Consider the following 21831-nt stretch of genomic DNA (forward strand, 5'->3'; position numbering starts at 1 on the left):
AACAAGTCTATCTTGTTTCTCAAGCAACTCTTGATGCTAGTCAGAATTGCCGACCATCATGACACTAAATACAGGATAAATACTAAGGAAGAATGCCAAGTACAACCGAAGCTTTGGTGTCTTTATTTCTATACCATATGCACTTTCATATGTTTTGCACTGTGTCCTCCACCTCCCCACAACTCCTGTGATGATAATGAGTTACACATTGAGGTAATGGAGTAGGAAAGAAATACCTTGGGTAACTGTACCCACTAAGTGTATTTCATAATCCTGTTTCTTTAAACAAATGCATGAAATATACTTGTGTGTCAGAGGATAGTAAAACTAAGATAAATGAGAAGATTTACTGCCTGTGTTAAATAAATTACTTCATTTTCTTGGTGAGAAAAATACTTCACTCAGGAACATGTAATTAAAAATGAAGGGTTGATATTACCCTCCCAGTACACCTACAGTAATGTGTGATCCATACCAACTCAAGTTTTCCCTAATCAAAGGACATATATTTGTCACTGTTTTTCAGAGCTATGAAGTTACTTTTTAACAATTAAACTTAAGTTCAACTAACAAAAAGGCAATCATGAACAAAAATCTTTGTCATCTGTTTTTCTCTTTGCTTCTGGAATTCCCTGTCTGTTGGGTTGGCTGCTTAAACCAAGCACCATAACTGGTTTAGAAATCTTACGTTGTCCCTGTTGTTCTGGCTCATGTAACTCTATACGACTTCATGCTCCTCAGCTAGACACAGCTTCTCCCCTGTCTACTGTTACCGTGGGATTTTTGTAATCACTGCTGTATTTTTAAATCCCTCTATACTTTTCACATGCAAGACCACAGAGCACATTATGTTGTTTCATATATAAAAAGTCTGATCATGATTGCAAGCAACCACTGAGATTTTGAATGTAGAGGGAAAAAAAACCCCTACTCAGCAATCTCAGGTTTGTTTTTTTCCTTAGTGCCCCTACTGACTCACTGCCTGTGGTCTGAGAAGATGCTATAGCTGTGGGAAATGTCTGTTTGCTGTTCTCCTTGGCATCATCTGCTCCCAGTCAGCCCCACTGGTCAGCCCTGACACGGTGCGTGACCATGCCGGTGTTGCAGCTTTGCCTAAAGCCCTGCACTGAGGCATGGTAAATAATGTATGCTGTAGGCTTACTCTATCCAAGCAGTGGGGATGGCTGGTAGCTTGGGGAAGTGCTCAAGCTGAGCTGCAAGTTGTGGTCTACCAGCCTTGTCAGTCATCATCTGCAGATCTGCAAAGACGTACACATGCATCTGTGCCTGCATTTCAGCAGTGATCCTACTGATTTCACTTGCAGCATGTAATTACCAGCATCTGAGGCTTTACACTAGTGAAGGCACTGTTTGACACACTATGAACAAAATTCAGCATATCTATACATAATTTTATCCATGGGAGAAAGAAGGGCAGTAAGAGATTTTTTTCTTCACTTTTACTGTAATTTAAGAGAGGCGTTCGGATGTGGTGATGGTGAGACTGTCACTATTTAGCAGTTTAGATTACCCTCTCCAGTTCAGTGTATAAGGACAGTGATAGCACTCTATCTCTACAACTTTCAACAAACTCAGCTTTGCAACAATCCTCCTTCACTGCTTGTCCATGTTGCATCATATGTCATGTAGACTGTGCCAAAGAATATTTTTCTTCCTTAAATAAAAAGCCAGCAAATCCCACTTTTTTGGAAATCATTTCTTTATTTCACCAGTCTATGGCTGCGTGTCTGTGCACAGACAATTTAATCTGCTGCTGGCAGTCTGTGTGCAGCACTGGTGGGCAAGATAAAGAACTTCCAGTGTCCCAGACAGGTATTGCCAACATGGGTGTGATGTTTACATCATGGATGACTGATGCAGGGAGAGTTCCCTTGGTCAACTCAACCTCCATTTGTGGTGAGGGCAGGTGAGGCACTTCTTGTTTCTTAAAGTACTTTTGGCCTCATCGCTTCTGGCTCTGGGCCTTTCTAGCCATTACTTTGTTCCTCGCAGCCTGTTGACTTCTACAATGAGGGTCTCCTCCTCCCTGCCCCTTCCAGCTCTTGACAGTGTAACTATTCTTCACAGCCCATCTAGTTTCTTTTGCAGTGAAAGGATTTGTGGAAATCCCATGAGCCCATAGTGGGGAGGCAATCTGTAACCAAGCTGTCGCTGCTCTGGCCAAATGAGCACTCTCTCATGACAAAGTGTATGTCTCTTGGCCCATCTCCTCCTGTTTCTCCCAGTCAGTCATATACAACTGGTGTATGACACCACTTATTTCTCTGGATAAGCATGCAAATTCCTGTATTCTTGGCATCTGTTGTGCATTAGGCTAATTTCTCTGTTTAGTCTTTCTCTTTCTGTTCCATCTATTTGGTGATTCTCAGAGTTGGATAGCTTTGTTTCTTCCCTCTCCATTTCTTTGCTCCCCAAGAGCCCATCTGGGAACTGTGCACAAGGACATTATAAATTATTAAAACCAGGTTTACCCATATCAATAAACCCAAGAACATGTGTTGGTGCAATAGTTGTGGTTTACTTTGCATCTGCTTGCCAGTCAGCTTTCAACATTCAGTATTTCTTAATGCCTCACCGCCTCATTCTTATGTGAACCAGAGAAATTTTCTCCTATTTTTAATTGCGTGAAGCTGGCTCAGCCAAACTGAGTAACAGAATAAATTGCAAAGTCCATGTGAGTGCAGTTCCTGGATGCCAAACATCATCAGCCACAGAGCTGCTGGGATGAGTTCCTCCAGGACAGACAGCAGAACCTGTGAGTCACTAAAAAAATGTGGCACCTTGACTGTCCCTTATAGAAATGGTCTTATCCCCACTCCATGATGCCTGAATTTCCTTTTCCCCTTCCATGGACCAGGGGTAATAAAGACACATCTTTCTTGTGGAGGCCTTTTGAAAGTCTCTGTCGCAAGGAACTGCCAGAATGCTAAATATTACTTGAGATCTTGGTTATTTTATTGGGTTGTCCTAGGAGAGCAAAATCCACCCAAATGTGGCAAGGCAGCTGCATGTAGTTCTGGTGCGGGAAATAGTGATCTAGTGAGATGAGCAACGGGTGAGACATATGGGGAATAGCCTAGTCTTCAAGTTAGGAATTTCGCAGCTATACTCCAGCATCTTGAGCTGTATAAATGAATCATCAGCATAGCGAAACCACAGAATGACACCAGCTTCCGTAGAAGAGTCTCTCTAAATATATAGCTGCTAGACTTGCATATTTCTGTTTATAAATACTCAGTAATAACTGACCACAAAGTGACATGGCCTTCTCAGCAGACAGCTCCTAAAAAAATATTTGTTCTATCTTTCATGTCTTTCTGAGTTATTTTAAACCAGACTTTTGCACCTCCAGATATGCTATTTCAACTTAAAGTCCTGGTACTGATGCATGGGATCAGAACATATTCTGGGAAAAAGACAGCCAGGACAGAACTCTTCTGAAGAAAGTTGATTAGAAGTGCTGATCCTTGTAAGGTATACCTGAAGATATTATGCTATCTGGGAACTGCACAGCTACTCTGTAGCTATTTGATTTTAGTTTAGTTTTCTAAGGCAGGACAGCATATGTTACTGCGCTATCAACTCACTTTGAAAACACAGCCCCTTGGGAAATGCAGATGAAGCAGGCTAAAGGATTCAAAGAGACTGGAGTTGTAGTAGCATGAGGAAAATTGGTCATTACTGGTGTGTACAGACAGGAAACCCAAAGCATTGCCTCACGGAGGGAAAGTCAGGCCGAGCCCTGTCCTTACACATCCTGTCGGGCAATGAGAAGTTGACCAGTTAGCATCAATGTGGTTGCGAGCCAGACCAGGGATGTGCTGCACCTGGCCTAGACAAACTAGTCATGGGTGAGGTGGGAGCAGAGGACATGAAGTTGGGGGGAAGAAAAGGGCTGGAGTGTGGGGGGGAAAGGCCACGAAGGGAGAGCTGAAATGGCTGCAGTGAAGGCGGGCTGTGTGTGTTAAGGGCACAAGGCACAAATCTCCAGAAAAGCCAGTGATGCTAGTTCTGCTGCTCACTGAACAGCTTGCTGTTGGATGGCTTTACTCAGTGAATGCAATGAATGCTTTTGCAGCAGTTGGTAGGTACAATCTTTTCAAAGACATCAAACCTAATTTCCTGAAGTTTTGCTCTCTTTGAGTCTGGTAAATGTCTGGCTTATTTTCTGGGAACTTGCCTGGCTCTTGTGACCAAGGTTACCATTAGAGACTCCCACCTCTATTGCAAAAGTCACTCACATAGTAATAGCCTGAACTTAGACTTAATATAACACAGGTCACCCAATCTGACAGCCCTTCAGTCTGGTTGCCATACAGTGAACTGGAAAAGGAAGAACTGAAATGATTTATAATTCAAGAGGTCAGATTCTCAGAATGAAGTGCGGAGGCTTCAGAAAGCAAGACCAGTGGTTTCATAGCCCAAAAGGGGGAGCTTAGCATCAATGGAGCTCTTTTTTTTTCACAAAGAAGATGGAGCACTGCCGGGCAGTAACTAATTTTAGTTGCATTATCAGCCTTTCAGGTTCATGGATAACAGGACTGCTTAAGGAAAAGCAGGCAACCATGTGTGGGGCTGATAGCTATAGAAACCATTGCAATGACTGTGTTGATCAGGATATAGAAACTGTAAAGACCATTACAAATTGAAATATGGGGCTTCTTGATTATTTTTTTCTTTTTATTTACTGAAGTTGCTGTAATGTGATGGATATTGCCTGCACAAAAGAATATGTGCAACCCAAGCATATGACACAACCCCAAATATAGCAGTATATCATCAGATGTCATCATCTATATTTTTCTTCTTTCCATAGTAGATGGCAGCACGGTCTCAAAAGCTGATAATTTTTCATCTCTTAAACAATATTCTGAGGTCTCCGGTATAACTGAGGCTGATATTAGTTAAAGAAAGAGTTCATTAATTAAGTTACACTTAAATAAATAATGATTCTTACATGCCTACCATGATAAACAGCTATGTAGTTTTTATTATTCAGTCATTATTTGGTTAGTGAGAGCACCACACAGCCTGAGCCTTAGGCTAGGACCCCAGTGCTCCAGACCAGGGCTGCTCAGCTGAGGTTTACAAAGTCCAGGGAGGGGAGATTGTTTTACTGAGGTCTGCTAGCAGAGACCTGGCTGATGAGTCCAGCTCTGGCAGGTCAGCCAGACACCATACACTGCTTTCTTGGGCTAGCAATGAGGCAGCACAAGGCAGCTGGTTCCTGAGGGACCAAGAGAAAGGCATTTGCTGCAGAAGGCATTACATGTCAGGACAAGGCATGGGAAAAACCGGCTTGTGGCCCAGCTCTAGACTGAAGTACTCCACTAGATTGTCCTCTTCTAAACAGGTGGAGGTCAACATTTCCACAATTCATAACCCATTTCTTATCCCTTCTGTTCATGAGTCTGGACACCATAATCTGCTTATGTCTGTTAATTCTTTATACTCCATTGCAAAGAGAGCCTTAACGTAAGCTATGACACCAAAATGGATGTTATGGAAGGAAAGGGGAATCAACCCATTTCTGATTCACAAGCGATTTGGGAAATCACAAAAGATTTATGTTGTCCATGTTCATAGAGAACTTGCTAAACCCCATTATGTGAAGATTGCAATTATTTAGCTGCTGACTATGCTGCAGGACACCTTTTGTTACCCATGAGAATTTTTTATTGGAGGTAGAGCGTGAAATAGTCATGTGAAGACATGAGTGTATGAAAACTGCCATTCGTCAGAGAAAGGGAAATGTAGTCATATATTTAGAAGTCATTTCCCGTTTTTTGGGAAATTGAAATACATATTTTCTCTCTCTGTGTGTCTCTGTTTCTCTCATCCTCACTCCACAGAAGGAAAGAAAGGTGGGTCTAAAATGTCGTTTGGTTCTGACACAAATCTGATTGGGCAATGAGAGACAAATTTCCGCTGTGTGTTGAGCTAAACCTTATATAAGGTCCTCACCAGCAATTTTCAGTCATATCTTTTCATGAGAAGTTAATGACTGAAAGACTGCAGAAGCACAGGTAAGTGGATCTGATGGAAATTTGGGAATGAAAACCTCCCCTAACCCTCAGATTGTGTAGGGTTTATTGTGATTGCTAGATACTAAACCAAAGGGACTGTAAAGCTTTGAAAAAAATAACCAAGTATTTTCATCAGGCAAAGGATCTAATGAGAGAGAAATTCCCCTGTTACAAGGTATTACATGTGAACCGTGGGGCTTGTTAATGCCAGAGACAAAGCCACTAACCCCTCTTCCAGGTGTAGCCCTGAGAGGGGCTACAGCTCCATGCCAATGCCCTGGAAACTCTTGCAGATCTAGCAGTAGGGGAGACAACCCGTGGTTATGAAACAGTACTATGGAGCAAGAGGTTGGCTTTGTGGTGTTGTAGAGATGACAATAAGATAGAAATAGCTTATTATAGTCAAACTATCAGATGTCAGATAAATATAGCTACTGGAACAGGGAGAAATTTGGATTAAAAATGCCTTATAAATATGAGCATGATGGGATATACAGAAGATGCCTGAAGGTGAGTACCTATGAATATGACCATGTTATATTGGTAGAAATAAGGTTTTGATTTTGGATACCACTTGAAGTAGTTGTCTGGTCATTTAATATTCATCCTATGGGACAATCATAGTGTTAGGCTAATGTTAAATGCAGGCAATTTACATTTCTGTATATAAAATGGAAATAGTATGTACCATGTGCATATGCATACTATATTGCACATAAATACCTTAAATAGAGCATGAACTGGTGCCTATATGTATATCATGCTTTAAATATTTTTGCCTGTGATATACTAAGATAACACATAATCAATCAACTGAGTAGCGGCAGCTGAAACCTCGTGGCAGACCAGAAAGCATTCAGTGATGTACACAGAAGCTGCTTTGTCCATCCCAGGCCCATACAGATGACAATTAATGAATGACTGGCAATGGATAGTTTTGTTTTCCCTTAGTGTCACCATGTCTGATTTTTAGGACAAGTTGGTCAGGGTTTTCCTTATCTTTTTTTAGCACAGATAGTAAGTGTCTATGCTGAAAACTCACTTGTGCACCAACAGCAGGATGGGTGTGCATGGGAGTCAAAGATTTTTATCCCAAGAGAAACATTTGTTGGAGACTTTAAAATCTTGGTTCTGTTTACAGCAGGAAGTTTGCCTGCAGCCTGATCTACACTAGCTGGCCTACTTTGGTAGCCATAGAGGGGAAGATAAAGTAACACAAGATTTAATGAGGGCCATATAACCTTGGGACACATCTGAAGTGTCTGCTTAAGAGAGCTAAAGTCTGATCTGCTGCATCTTTGGTCCCGTGTTCACCCAAGCCACTACACTACAGCTAACTTGAAGCACCTGACCTGTGCCTTAGTCTTCGTGCAAAATAAACAGAGCTAGATATTTCCACTTGTAGCTGTTGCACTGAAAAGCTGTGGGGACAGCAGCATCTTGTGGTATGTCATTTGCATCTCTGGAGTGAAAGGAAAGGGAAAGAAGTGATGTGCTTGTGCCAAGCCAGATGCTCTTGTTCCATAAGTCAGCCCCCCTAAACTAGGGATGAAGAAGCCTTTCTGCTCGTTAAGAGTGAACCAAAGCTCACCAGGTCCAGAGTGAATAAACGAGCAGTTAACTCTTAAGTTAACATTGACTATTTTCTTTGTATCTTCTGTCTTGTGATAAACTTCCTTGTAGATTTCAAGACACTTTCCCTCAATATTCTCCTTCGGATTTCCTCTGGGAAAAAATGCATGGGCTCTTCTTTGTCCTGGTGGCATGCACAGCAGGCACCTCTGCTTTCAGACTCCAGCAAGTCAAAAGCACAGGTAAGGGCATGGGGTTTTTTTCATTCTATCTCCCTCTCCCCTTTTTTTTTAATGTGCCTGGCTGACAGTAATGGAAAAATATCTCTGATTTGTATAGAAAACTGCTCAGATCACACCGTGTTTTTCAAACATTACTATGAACTGCACGGAGAACCTGTGGTTCTGAAATGCCCTTCCCCCAGATACAAACATTTGGATTTTTCTGCCTTGACCCCTAATATCACATGGTATAAAAATGGTTCAAAAACCATGATATCAGGAAAAGATGAAGATCCAAGAATCTGGGCAAAAGGAGATGCACTATGGTTTTTCCCAGCAATGCTAGAAGACTCAGGAGTATACATCTGCACGAGAAGGTGGGTATTTAAAAGAAAATCCAGTGCGCTAACAAGATGATTATGTCTAAAATACATTAGCTTGATTCTAAACTCCAGTTGTGTTCAGAGCATGTCTGAATAAGATAATGTCTTCAACAACTTTACTAGAGAAAAAAATTTGGAAAGTCAGAACTCTTAAATGCATTGTGTGTATAGATACATATACTGAAATCTGGATAAATAATGACACAGTATTGTCACTCTGGCTACCATCTCATGAGGAAATAGTGTACTTGAGAGCTTGTTCTAGCTTATTTATGAGCCTGTCAGTGCTATGGCAAGCAGGGACATGCTGCAGGCAGGGAGTTCTGCAGACCGCAACCCTCCTATTACAGCTCCAGAGAAGCAAACAGCCTTCTTTGCACTTCAGATTGACTTACAAAGCATATACAAAGGCTCTGGAGTGGCTTCTTTCTTCCCTCTTCCTTATCCCTGGTGTTTACTTTTCTTCTGCTTCACATTTTAAAACAGACTTTGACTTGGTTTTGCTGGAAGATCTGTCATAAGACCCTACAGGTATTTACTAGGCTGGGACCAGACCTGTGATACTGCAGTGGGCTGAGGTTTAGTCATCTTTTTCTGAGTATCTGACAGCCCAGTGTATGGTTTCAAAAGAGGTACCGAGGTCTGGGTTTCTGGGGGACCAAGGAAGTCAAAAACACCCATCACCCCAGCGTGAACCCCAGAAGGTGTCCCAGGTCCTTGTTTCCTGCCAGCTCCTCCTTCCAGTCAGGCTCCCAATATGCCCCAGGCAACTGACACCTTGTTCTGGGGTCTATAGTGGAAAACATATCTATACATCCCTGGAACTGCCTGCGTAGAGTGCAGTTTCCTTGCTGGTGAAGCACACCTTGTGAGTGACATGTGTCAGCAGTAGAAGAGATGGACAGGCAGAACTCAAGTTAATAAATCATGCTTGGTATATTGGGTTGGCCTTTCTGCATGTCTCAGCAGTGATCACAGAGGTGGGCCAGAAGAGAAGACTTTGATAGTGAGGTCAGAACAACAAAAGGTTGCAAATATTGTCCTGGAACCAGAGTAGTTGCCTGAGACCTTGAATGGTGTTTTTTAATCCCCTTTCTGGACTATCCTGCCTCAGTTCCTCAACCTAAAACACTGTGGCAGTGTTACTGACAGCTATAGTGAAATCTGTTTGGAAAAGATACACGAGAGCAGAGTACACAGCTTCATTGCTAACATTATTACAGGATTAATAAAATACAAACAAATTGTATTTCCTTTGCAAATGATCCCACAGGAAAGTCACCAGATTTTTTTCTTCAACACTCTGTAAAATGAGGGTAGAAGCAAGTATCACAGATCTCTGCTTCTGCTGAGCAGGTATTTTGGATTTAGGCATCCAACATGTAGGAGACAGCTAGTCACAGTGCCCTAGCAGTAGAGCTTTGCTGGCTCCTGCAGGGGTCTGGCACTGCCTCCCTGGGTGGAGGCATCTCCAAGACAGGATTTCAGAGGTTATAAAGGAACATAGTTTAAGCACCTATGGCCCCCAGGTTGGTCCTCCCTGGGACTGGAAGTGATTGTCACTTGGGGCCAGAAAGAAAAGTTAAATATTGCAAAACTTTCAAAGCAGGAATGCCTTCTTTTCTGTGCAAAATAATATGTACTCACAGAAATGCCTACTGGTTGTGCAATAGTAGCTGCAGATATATTTTAGCACATGGTTTAAGCTTTTTATTTCATCTTTCAATGCCAATCATTAGGGTTTTCAAAGTCAAGACCTCTTTCAAGGAAATGGGGGAGGGTTCATGACACACCTGCTATTGTTCAGGCGAACATGTTCCCCCTCCTTGCAAAATTAAAATCATCCCTTAGCCTGAGTGCACGGCAAACGTGGTATACAAAATAGAAAAACTGAAGCTCCAAGGCAGACATGTGTCAGCAACATGTTTAGATTGTGCCAAAAAACCAGTACCAGTGATTTTCCAGCATCCCTCCTGGTATGATCTCAGTCTTGGCCTCTTAGAAACTGCTAAGGAGGGAAACAGAGCCAAGAGGAAACCAAGGGTGTCACTCGAGTTCCCCTCACGACTGGTGGGTGCTAACCTCTCCCCTCCCTGTCTGCAGGAACTCCTCCTACTGCGCTGAGGTCGCCATCCATCTCACAGTTGTGGAGAAAAGAGCTGCTCGGGAGATTGCCTATCTCCAGATCCTCTTCACTTTCACCTCTGGAAAGATCGTTTGCCCTGAGCTGTGGGATTTTACACCAAATAGGACAAGCCTGGAGCTCAAGTGGTACAAGGTAGAACTTTCACCTCCTTTGTGCAAGGCCTAATCCCAAACTGTTTGTAAAGGCACATACATCTCCACTTTCTGTTTCTCCTGAACATCATGTTAAAGTCATGAGCACAGCATAATATACTGGGAATTGTGGGGCAGAGGTATATATTTTAAGAAAGGTTCTTTGGGGTGCACTCAGACAGGGTGAAGTGCTCCACTTGTTATATGCTCTCACAAGCAGTGTAACTATTTTTAAGGCTAGATTACCTACCCTGACTCCAGGGTTTGCCACTTTAGATTAGGCACTTCTCTTTGGCTCTATGCTTGTTTTTATGGCCCCTCTAGTGAATCCGATAAAGTAGGACCTCCCAGTGATGCTTACCCTATGTGAACTGTTCAGATGGGATAGCTTTCAGTAATCAACTGGAATACAGCATTTGGAAATGCTAGAGTCATCGCACAATGCTTACAGCGTTCTCTTGCTTAACTTGCCAGTCCATGGCTTTTCAAGTAGGCAAGTCTGGTTTTGCCTGTAATGTCAAATATCCTTCAGCTGATCATCCTCAGCTGTACAATCTCACACAGGACAGCACAGGATTCTTCTTACATTTTCATAATAGCTTGGTTTAGCATTTATTTACACTTCCACTATGTTCGTGTGCTCTGTCTTGTGCAGCTATCATTCTTACCATAGGATGCAATACCTAGGCTGGCTTCATACAGCAGTGCCTATGTTGTGTTTGTGACCATACTGACAAAATTCTTCTGCTCAGGATTTCCTTCAGAAGCAGGATATAACCCACTTGTCCAAGTAAAAGGCTGTCCCCCTCAATATGGTTCTTGTTTCAAATGCCAGAAGGAGCTAGCCTGCCTTCATGGAGAAGGAACATCATTGCTCCTAGCAGGGCTCCAACCTGTGTGTGAGCCTTAGTGATACAGAGCAGGAATTTATCACAGTTTATAACATCATGTAGGGTAAGAGTTTTGTGAAAACTTGCACAATTACTAGTATTTGTCTTCAAAAAATGCCTTAGAATATTAGTCTTATGAGGTAATGCATGGAAAGTACTAGTGTTGTAAAAACCATCATGGTTACTAAAATGGTTTTGTCTTAGAAGAATGTCTTAGATGATTACTCTTAAGAGGGCTCAGGAAGGAGCCTATTATATCTTTTTCCATTTTAAAATGTGCATTTATTTAACAGCTATACACACACACATTGCAGCTAGATTAAAATAGTGATTCCTTGCACTTCATATAGTGCCTCAGAGCATTTTAGAGATGGATACACAATTGAAGAACTTGTCCTTTGGTGGGAAAGTGGAATTGCTCATATTTCCCAGTGATAAGTGAACTTTTAATAACAGAGAGACAGGGATAAGTAAGTTTGTCTGGAAGTTACATGGGCTGTAACCACACCTACCTGAGCCATAACACCGATTGGTCTCCTTTCTCCAGGATGCTCTGCCTTTGGAAGACGACAATGAAAAATTCATAATTCTGAAAGGTTCAACTTCTCTGATCATGACTTCTGTACTACCAACAGATGCTGGCTATTACACCTGCAAGATGTCATTTCCATTTGAAGGTGCAATGTATGAAGTCACCAGAACAATTCAGCTGGAGACTGTTGGTAAATATTGACCCCTTAAAGAATTACAGCACTGAAGAAAAATCTCTTGTTAATGAGACCTAGGAGAGGAACTCATACTCAGCCTCCCAGCACTGCCAAGGGAAGTGGGACGCCACAGGCGCTTGCTTTGGCACCGATGAGTTTCCCACAGCCCCCCGGCAGGGCTGGGGTCACCCCCCTGCCTGACTTGCAGCAGATTTGAGGGAGGCAGAACTCGATGTTGCAAGCGCCTGTGGTTGTCAAACAGAAGAATTTATGTCTTGAGGGTGGGGGCTGTCACTGCAAATGACCTTAGAGGGCTTAGGAAACAGAACACTCGATACTCGCTCAGGACGGGGAAGGCCGCTATTTCGCAAACGGCTGAAACGGGCTCGGCCCGCCCCGTCGAGCGGCCAGCAGGGGGCGGGCGTGCCCAGGCGCCGCGTGCACGGCCACGCCCCTCCCCGTCCACCCCACCCCGTACCCGCCCATCGCCCGTCCCACCACTGCCCATCTCCCATCGCCCCGCCCATCGCCCCCCCCATCGCCCGTCCCCGCGGGCTCAGCCCGTCCCACCACTGCCCATCTCCCATCGCCCCGCCCATCGCCCGTCCCCGCCGGCTCGGCCCGTCCCACCACCGCCCATCTCCCATCGCCCCGCCCATCGCCCGTCCCCGCAGGCTCAGCCCGTCCCACCACCGCCCATCTCCCATCGCCCCGCCCATCGCCCGTCCCCGCAGGCTCAGCCCGTCCCACCACCGCCCATCTCCCATCTCCCCGCCCATCGCCCCGCCCATCGCCCGTCCCCGCCGGCTCGGCCCGCCCGCAGCGGGGTCCGCCCCGGGAGGGGCCGCTCCCTCCGGCTGGGTACTGGTGCCCGCCGGTGGAGGTGACTTTTGAAACATGAACGCCTGCGGTGTGTGGGAGCGCTGAGGGTGTAATTCTGCGGTCACAGGCACACATCCGTTCTCTGCTTAAGCTTGCGGCTTTTCTATTTTTGCAAGTATAAAGTGGGTGTGCAGGGACCTCGGCGCTCACTGCTCACAGGAAGGACCGTGCTTAGTGCCTAGTGTTGCTGTTGCTTCCGAAAGACACTCACTCATCTGCCATAAATTCCTCACGGTGCAGCTTTCAGGATCAACATGTGAGCTTGGTCCTATCTATCTCCACAAACACAGATCTCTGGGCTGGAAATTGGAATGTTGCTCTTTGCCAGTGGGCTTAGTAATCAAATGTTTTCCTGGGAGGTGAAAGATGCTGAGGAAAGCGGCACATTTCTGTCTCTAGTTCTGGGGCAACGCCCACATTTTCTGTTGTGCCCGCACTGACTCTGTTCTCTTTCTCTCTCCAGAACAAGAAAAGATAATTACCCCAATAATTGTGTATCCAACGCAAAAGACGACATCAGCTGCTCTTGGTAAGGCCCCACATTATTTTTGGAAGAATCTAATCAGGCAAAAATTAGAGCAGGTCCTCTTATGGTGTAATTTGTTGGCATAAATTGTTGTAGTTCTGGTCTCGATTATATTAGCTGAGGGTCGGTGCTGGAGTAGTTTTTGCTTCTTACTGTCTACAACTAGATGCCATCTTCCATGTAGGAGAAGCTGCAGAACTGCTGTAGACTTTAGCCACTAATGCAGCAATAAAAGCATATTTGCACCATTAGATCAGCTCTCCAGAGTTCCCCCTTGACTAAGAACTTTTCTTTTTCAATATTCCCTCAAATTTGTCTAGTTTATCTGGTAGTTTTGAATGAGCCATTTAGCTCTTTTGGAAGAAGACATTTTTTCATTGCTTTTTACTGTCTGAACTAGACAGTTGTTAGTTAGCAAGTACCTTGATAGGATCTCAGTTTTTCATTGAGGATTATATTATGGCAACAAATTTCTGTTGCATTTCCTCTTCTCAGAAAATGCCAGGTATATTTTACACTAAGCTTTTTTTACTTGGGTACTATACACATAGCTGTGTCCTATGATGTCTTAGTTTTCCCCACCACTTTTCTTTCCATCAGTGTAGGACTACCAAGTAATTTTTTTTTTGCCTATCTAGCTCCATGGAGTATTTTATGTATCTTTTATCACCATCTGCACAGATATAATTATAAAATTGTATGCATTACTGAGCCCTGTGTTTTCCATATAATATACATATGCACCAGTCTGAAGGCTCTTTATCCTTAGCTCCGAGTTACAATAATTATAGCAAAATTTCTGAATTTTGGCACCATCACTTTATCTCTGGAGGTCCCACCTTGAGCTGAATGCCCTTGCCCACAGCACCTCTGAGTGAAGCTATGCTGCTGGTTAACGCAGTTGCACCAGAGCGGTAAACCACACCGTGCCCTTTGGGCTGCAGTACGTCAGAAGGAGCAAGGCCACAAGAACACAGCTTTGCCTTGTGAGGAATGTGTCTAGTGCAAGAATTGCTAACTGTTGCAATGGAAAAATAATTTGCTTAGCAGCAGGAAGGCCTGCCAAACTGAAGGGTCTTGCTGCCAAGGAGGAGGGGTTCAAAAGCAATCTGGGGTTTAACTTCAGTTTTTAATGTAGTGGTGCTTGACATGCGTGGGAGCTTGATCTCCCACTGGAGATGCTGGTTTTCACTAAGAGTAGTTCTGCGAATGTATCCAAATGGTTTTTTTTTAATCTTTCTTTTACCAACAGGCTCCAAGATGACTCTCCCATGCAAAGTGTTTGTTGGACTGAGCAGCCACGTCCATACTGATGTGGAATGGCTAGCAAATGACACCATCGTTGATGTGGTTTACAAGCAAAGCAGAGTTACAGAGGGAGAACGACAGTAAGTCTGGGTGAAAGTGTTTCCCTGTGCTTGCTATTTAAACTGCAGTGTTACAGGGGCTCTCAGTGCAGCTGGATGCCACGTAATTGAATGGGATATGGACAGATCTCAAATGCAGGTGAAGCCGAGAAAAAAATAGTCAGACAAGCAAAAAAACTCCAAAACCAACCCAGGCAGGGTGAAATCAATTCTTTATCTCTGTTTTTTATTCATGGAGTACTGCAAATGAACCAACTTTGAGGTTTAAGCTTGAAGCACATTTTTATAGGCAGCTGAGCTTATGTAAGAGCTGACTGCAGTGGAAAGCAATGGGACTTGATCCTTCCCAGTGCTTCTCTTATCTCTCTCTTTGTCCCATGCCAGCAAAATGGCAACATCCTCTCCCTGACATCCATGAGGTTCTCTGAACACACTAAGACAACAAAAAACTATCCAGTGGTTTGTTGGTTTTTTTGTTTGTTTGATTTATTTAAAAAATATAATTATTTTTCCCCTTAGGCTTGTTCTTTTCCACATTAGTGAGTTAAACTGACTCACAGAGACGCCCAGTGAGTTCTAGAGCTGGTGCCAGGGAAGCACTGGAGGGGATGCTGGTGGAAGGGAGAAGCAGGATGTCACACATCCTCTTGCCCTGATCCATTGTCTCACCTAATCTTGCTGAGCCTTCTCTCAGCTGTCTCATAGCTGCATGCCTCAAGGCTTTTTCCACTAGAAAAGGAGAGAAAAGATCTTTCTGTACCTGTGTCATGCACCTGAGCAGCGCTAACTCCTACATTCAGGCACAATTTTAGTGCTTTGGAAACGTGAGGTACATCTACCGATTGAAATCTCTTCACTGGGGTCCAAGTTGTCATGTTTTATCTTTCATTTGATTATGTCCACAAAAATTATCACCATCACCTGGGTCACGCTGGCTTTGCCTGCACTGATGGACAGAGCTGGGAAGGTTCCTGGGCTCTGGGATGGCATTGCCCCTGCTGTTAATGGTTAAACTGGTCACTCACCAGCTAGAAACTTCCCAAAACTGCTCCTGGCTATTGATTAGGATTTAGCATGGGGCAGGGACCATTCCCAACAGAGTCTGGGGATGTGACATCCCTATTTTGAGGGACAAGAGTGTTTAACAGTTATGGATGTGAGCTGGTTTTGACCATTTGTGGCCATCAGTGCCAGATAACAACCTGACCATGTTTAGTTTATTGCACAGCTGGAGCCAGAGGTAACACGGTATGCCCAAGCCCTTATGTGTTTTCATATTTCCCACCACATGATTAAGACCATTAATTTATAATGTTGTTTACATGGATAAGTGACAGTGTGTTATGGCTCCTGTGGTCAGGAGTCATAAAATGTACTGTGGCTACAGTCTCTGCGGGCTTTATAATAGAGTAACACATCTACTTTCTTACTTGGACTTTCAAATTTATTTTTATTATTACTATCACCATCATTATTACTCTTAGATATTATTATACAATTGCACAAGGACAGGGACCATGCCAGCTAGGGCTCATGTGGAGCCCACAGTGTGTGAGACACCCCAGTTCTGCTGGAAGCCCTCAGAATGGCAGTAAGGCAAAGCAGGTCAAATGCCACTGGGAACAAAAATTTCCTACAGAAATTTCTGGCAAAGCACCCACTGCCATATTGCTGCCTTCCTGGGGTACAGCCCTGGGAGGTGGGCACAGGGAACTGCGTTGCTGCAGTGGATAGCAGACTCACGATCAGATCATTAAAGAGCAGCTGGACAACTGCTCCAGCAATAACTAGAAGATATCAAGAGACAATATTTGACTGTGGCTAGAAAACCACTTTTAAATAGTTGGACTGATGAAACAATCAGGTTGAAGGAAGCTGGCAACTTCCTAGACAATTTCTTGTGTTGAGCTCTTGGCTTTAGGTGCATGATAGACAGGAATGGTGGTTCAGTTTGCTGAGTGAGCATTTGCAGGGTTATGTTCTCCATGTGTCCTCTTCCAGCTGATAATAAGAATTAATCTCAGAAATGAATAGGTGGTCAGAGAGAAGGAATTAGTTCCTTCCACAACACTGTGTAGAGAGCTCAAAGGTATACAGAATTCTGCTTGCCTTTCTTCCCTCTTTTTAATTTATTTTTGCAAGACAAATTCAGATCTTTTTTTCCTGGAAGATTCAACAAGTTCAGGGTGGGTACTGACTTCTGAGACTCAAATTGTTGGTACGTCTGGGCTGGACAACACAGTTGTCCTCTAATGCCAAGGGGCTAGTTCAGAAATGAGCAAATATCCAATGCATTTCTTGCAATGTGCTGTTAGAATGAACACATTAAAGAGAGAAAAGACAGCTTTTAAAAGGATTTAACATTAAAATTTTCTTTTTCTTCCAGAGAAATTGTAGAAAATGGTGAAAACTTCATTGAAGTGCCCCTGATTTTTGATTCTGTTGAAGAAGTGGATTTTTACACTGACTTTACGTGTCTGGCCCAGAACAGATACGGATACCAAGTACTGCCAACAAGGGTCAAGCAGGAAGGTAACTAGTTTGACTGCTTATTTGGGATAATTGTTATAATTATTCGAATGCTAAATTATCATCCAAGCCTTTTATACTGTCAGAGATGAATTATTGCCTGGGGAAAAACTGGTTGCCTCTTTTACCTGTAGACTTTGAAACAGCCTGTTCACAAAATAAACTTTCTGTGAATCATTCACTGACATTTTCTGCAGGAATAAGGATCTGTGCTGGTATATCTATTCATTGGCTAGGGCTCCAATTTAGATAAGCTTTGTGAAATGATGGCTCCAGTGAGACTACTGGCAAACTCCCATTGGGTGCAGCAGGGCCAGATGTCCTCCAGTTCCTCAAGAAGCAGTGAAAAAGTAAAAAAAAGAAAAGACAATAACAGAATAAAGATCAGAGTGTTACTTCTCCTCATGCACAGACTGCCACCGAAGAAACAATAAGTGTAAATTACCATGGGTGTTGTTATTCTGACTCCTAGTGATGGGAAAAGAAGACCTAAGATCAGTGCAATTAATGTTGCAGTATGATAGACCATTGGCCAAGAACCAGCTGTAAAAACAATGTGAAGCAATGCTAATTGTTTCTTTGCATGACGTTGATGAATCACCAGTGCTTGCTCACACTGTCTTAGAAGGCACATGAACATTTACAGTCTTCATTATGAGTTATAACTCATGACTCACTCCAGCATCCTATGATTTGTAGGGATTTGTACTCATTTGCTAGATGATGTGCTGCCCTTGTTTTCCATAAGATACATAGGTATTACTACAGAGGAGGCAATCCATGAACCAATATAGGCTGGAATAATTCCAAATGGTCTGGGTGGACACTGGTCTTGGAAATTAACTGTATTTTTGATAAAAGCTCAGAGTCTTGACTTGATCATTAGTAATTTGTAGGGTGTTCTGTATGAGAAAACTATCTACAGAGCTTGAGGGTGGGCTAGCTGTTATGTATTCCCTCTCCACACGGTGCTTTTATTTTCTGCTAATTAAGATAGAAAGCGCATAGCCACCCTGAGAAGGGGTTGGGAAGAGTCATGTGTGTGCAAAAGGACTGAGCTTTAAATTCTCACCCTTTATTGTTTTCCAATTCTTCCTCCCATCTTCATAAATGCATTTCCCAGAGTGCTCAATCAATAGGTCTTTTCCTTTCACAGGTGATCAACCCTCCTGGAAGGTTAATTTGCAGACATCCTTTTGATTGTGATTTCTCCTCTTTCTCCTTAAACTTAGAGAACTATGTTCCTGGGAGGTTTTTTTGAAAATATTTCATTTCTTTACTTTTCCAGCTGTTGGCTTGTCCTGGTACATCGCGATGATTCCTGTAGCATTGGCCTGCGTGATCGTGGGGGTGATATGCATACACAAGTGCTGGAAGCAGAGAGATGATAAAGGATACACAATAACAAAGGTTTAAAATCTGCTTTATTCTCCAACCGTCAACAGAACAAAAAATCATCCTGGTTATATTTCACGTGAGACACAGAGAGACATTTCAGACCAGACATACTGCTTTCCTGGCAGATGGATATATATCAGATATTTTCCTCTTCTGCAAGTCTTCTACAATCTGATGAAGTTATAAATATAAGTTTGCATTTTTATGCTGCCTAGATGCAGGAAACCTGCTTCTGTTATTTTGGAGCTAGGGTGCAATGTGTAGCATTTTGGAACACAGAATACCAGGAATGTGCCCTGGATATGGGAAGGCTAGGAAAAGGGAGGTGCTCTCGCCCTTTGTAATTCCAATAATCTTACTGTTAAAAAAAAAAAAAAGGAAAATAAACCCCCTAAAATCTAAAACTAGAAGCTGAGAAAGCTTGCTACAGAAGAACTATTCCACACGAGAATGCAGTTTTCTTGTGCATCCAAACTAATTTTATTTTACTTCAGTCTAAAAAGAATCAGTTTTTTCCCTTTTCCAGAGCCAAATACAGTTATATGGCAACTGTATATCTACAAACTTTTCCACAGAAAATCTAAATTTTTTTACCATTTGGATTACTCTTTGCTTAAATGGACTGTCTCAGAATATCCCTCCCCCAGAGATAACTACATCAGCATAACAGATAATTGCACACTGGAGAATTCAGTTCTGTTTTATCTACCAGTATCTCATAGCTAGAGATTCATAGGCAGCTGTAACATGTTGTTATCTTTGCCAAGAAAAGAATTTGGAGTGATATTTTAGTGTTTTGAGAGTCATTTGACTAACACAAAGTTTTATTCCTGGAAGTGATTGGACACATTACCAGTTATAATGTACAGTCTTGAACTTCTGTGCCTCTAACTCTTTCATGACTGGCCTGATTCTCCTCTCTGAGACGAGTATAAAAATCTGGCATAGAATCCCATAAGCAATAAGTCTGCACCAGTCTAAAGCTGGTGCAGCTTCAGGAGACTTGTATCCCTTAAATTGAAGTACGCAAATCGATTACTCATGATGCAAAATACTGCCTGTTTGGTTAATTTAACTGGATTCTAGTCTTGACATAAATCAGAAGGAAGCAATAAATAATTAGTGACTATGTTGTAATTTGAGGGTCAGAATGAGTGGAATGATTTGGCTACTTCCAAGCGGTAATACTTAGCTGAGAAGTAGTTCCATCATATATAATGTGTGTTATCTTCAGCTGTATGGGAGGGTAAGAGAGCCAGTGTTAAGATCTAGATTGTTACAGACCCATAACTGACACCTCTCACAGATACTGAAGATAAAAGCTTTTTGTTCGGGTAAATCAGCCCAGAGGTTTTTCAAACTCTGTTGGAAAAGAAATAATCAGGAAGAACGTTGACTCCAGAGAAACAAATTGTAAAGTAAGAATGTTAGAACTGCATGTGGGCCCACAAACTAGAGAAATAAAGACTTGCATCCATCCAGGAGAGGCCATAATCTCATTCCTTTCCATCACCTCTTATAGCTGGTTCTGAGTTCAGCCCAATAAATATCTGGAAGGGTTTTAAAGACTGGGATGTGGCTTGAATTAAGAAACCCTTCAGTCTATTAGAAGAACCTTCACATTGTATGAGATTTAAGCCAAAGTCTCCCTTTAAATATTCTAAATGTTTGCTGTGAAGATACAGGCACAGAGATTAGATTTCTGACACAGTCTGAGTCAATAGCAACCAATGAAGACCACAGGACTTAACTGTTTCCAAGTGCAGGGTGTTAAAGATGATGGTAAAGAATACATATATTTTATGGGCAGATGAGAAAAAGGTGGCTACAAGTGTGGAAAACATCCACTTGGATATCTGTTCTTTGAAGGAAGAAAACTATGGATGAGCTGACCATTGCTAGAAGGAACATGAAAAATGTTTTAGGTACATCAGGAATGCTCATTTTTATAACCAATTGCTAGTCTGTAGCTAAAGAACAAATAAGGTTTGCAAATAAGTGTAACCTTTCAAAATGTGATTTGTTCTTCCTATCCATCTATGTCCTCTAAGAGTAGTGTGATAACACATCTGGCTGAAGGAGCAGGGTTGGATTTCACCAAGTAGTGGAAAAAAAGTAAAACTTTTAGTATATGGAATATTGGTGACATAAAAAAGTTAAATACCTCAGATCCTCCTCCAAACTAGAGAGGGAGAAAACTGTGAATGTGAGATAAAAATTAGGCATACAGAGAACTAATGTTACATACTCAGTGGTGTCTTGAATACAAAGGGAATGTAAAGAAGCAAAGGTTTATCTTTTATGAAGTGATATTTCCTTCACTAACTACTGGTATTGTAATATTCTGAAGGCTTTCATCATAGGTAGACTTGTTCAAGTGAACTACATAGTGTAAATGTTTCACAGGTAGACTTGAACAAGTGACCTACATGATGTAAATGTTTTACATTGATTCATATTGTTATAAACAAGGGTAACATGGTCTATATTGTTTTTGAAAATGTTATGTGAAAAATGGAAAAAATAATAAAAACCAAACCAAAGTGCTGGTGTATGAGTTGGGTGGGAAGGAAGATGTGAGATGGCTCTTTGGGGGTGGCAGCTCTTTCCCGGAGGGGTGTGATTTTTCCAGCACTCTGGTGCAGAGGGGCTTGTCCCCTGGGGACATGGTGACCCCTGCTCTGTCTTCAGCCACTTCTGCTTTCACCCTGTGGCTGTGCCTTGTCACACCAATGGGGGACCAAATCCTGATGGGCCAAACTCCTTTCCTGACTGCCATCACATTCACGACTACCCTTGTTCTGGAGTCCCCTGAGTGTTTGGCTCACTCTGGGCAGCTGGTATGGGGTGATCTTTCTCTGCCTACCAGCTGTTGAAGTTTTGTGTTCCCCCACTGACTTCTATGGAGAGACTTCTGGAACTGTAGGTTAACACAGATTGTCACTGTGGGGGGTGTGAATTTAGCATGTGCTCCCCAGGCAGGGACATCTGTCTTATTCAGCTTTCCAAAGGCAAAATTTTCATCCCCTCCT

General features: G+C 42.7%; 1 protein-coding gene across 1 annotated transcript; it reads left to right on the plus strand.

Annotated features, from left to right (window-relative positions):
- Positions 1–6003: 6003 nt before the first annotated feature.
- Positions 6004–21342, plus strand: LOC141919467 (interleukin-1 receptor type 2-like). The gene is made up of 9 exons (XM_074815103.1): positions 6004–6047; positions 7731–7861; positions 7959–8217; positions 10327–10501; positions 11938–12112; positions 13443–13508; positions 14758–14893; positions 17259–17404; positions 18690–21342. The coding sequence occupies exons 1-9, from the start codon at positions 6022–6024 to the stop codon at positions 18815–18817; spliced, it is 1242 nt and encodes a 413-aa protein (XP_074671204.1). The 5' UTR covers positions 6004–6021; the 3' UTR covers positions 18818–21342.
- Positions 21343–21831: the final 489 nt, after the last annotated feature.

Source organism: Strix aluco, chromosome 2 (assembly GCF_031877795.1).
Source record: "Strix aluco isolate bStrAlu1 chromosome 2, bStrAlu1.hap1, whole genome shotgun sequence".
Taxonomy (NCBI): domain Eukaryota; kingdom Metazoa; phylum Chordata; class Aves; order Strigiformes; family Strigidae; genus Strix; species Strix aluco.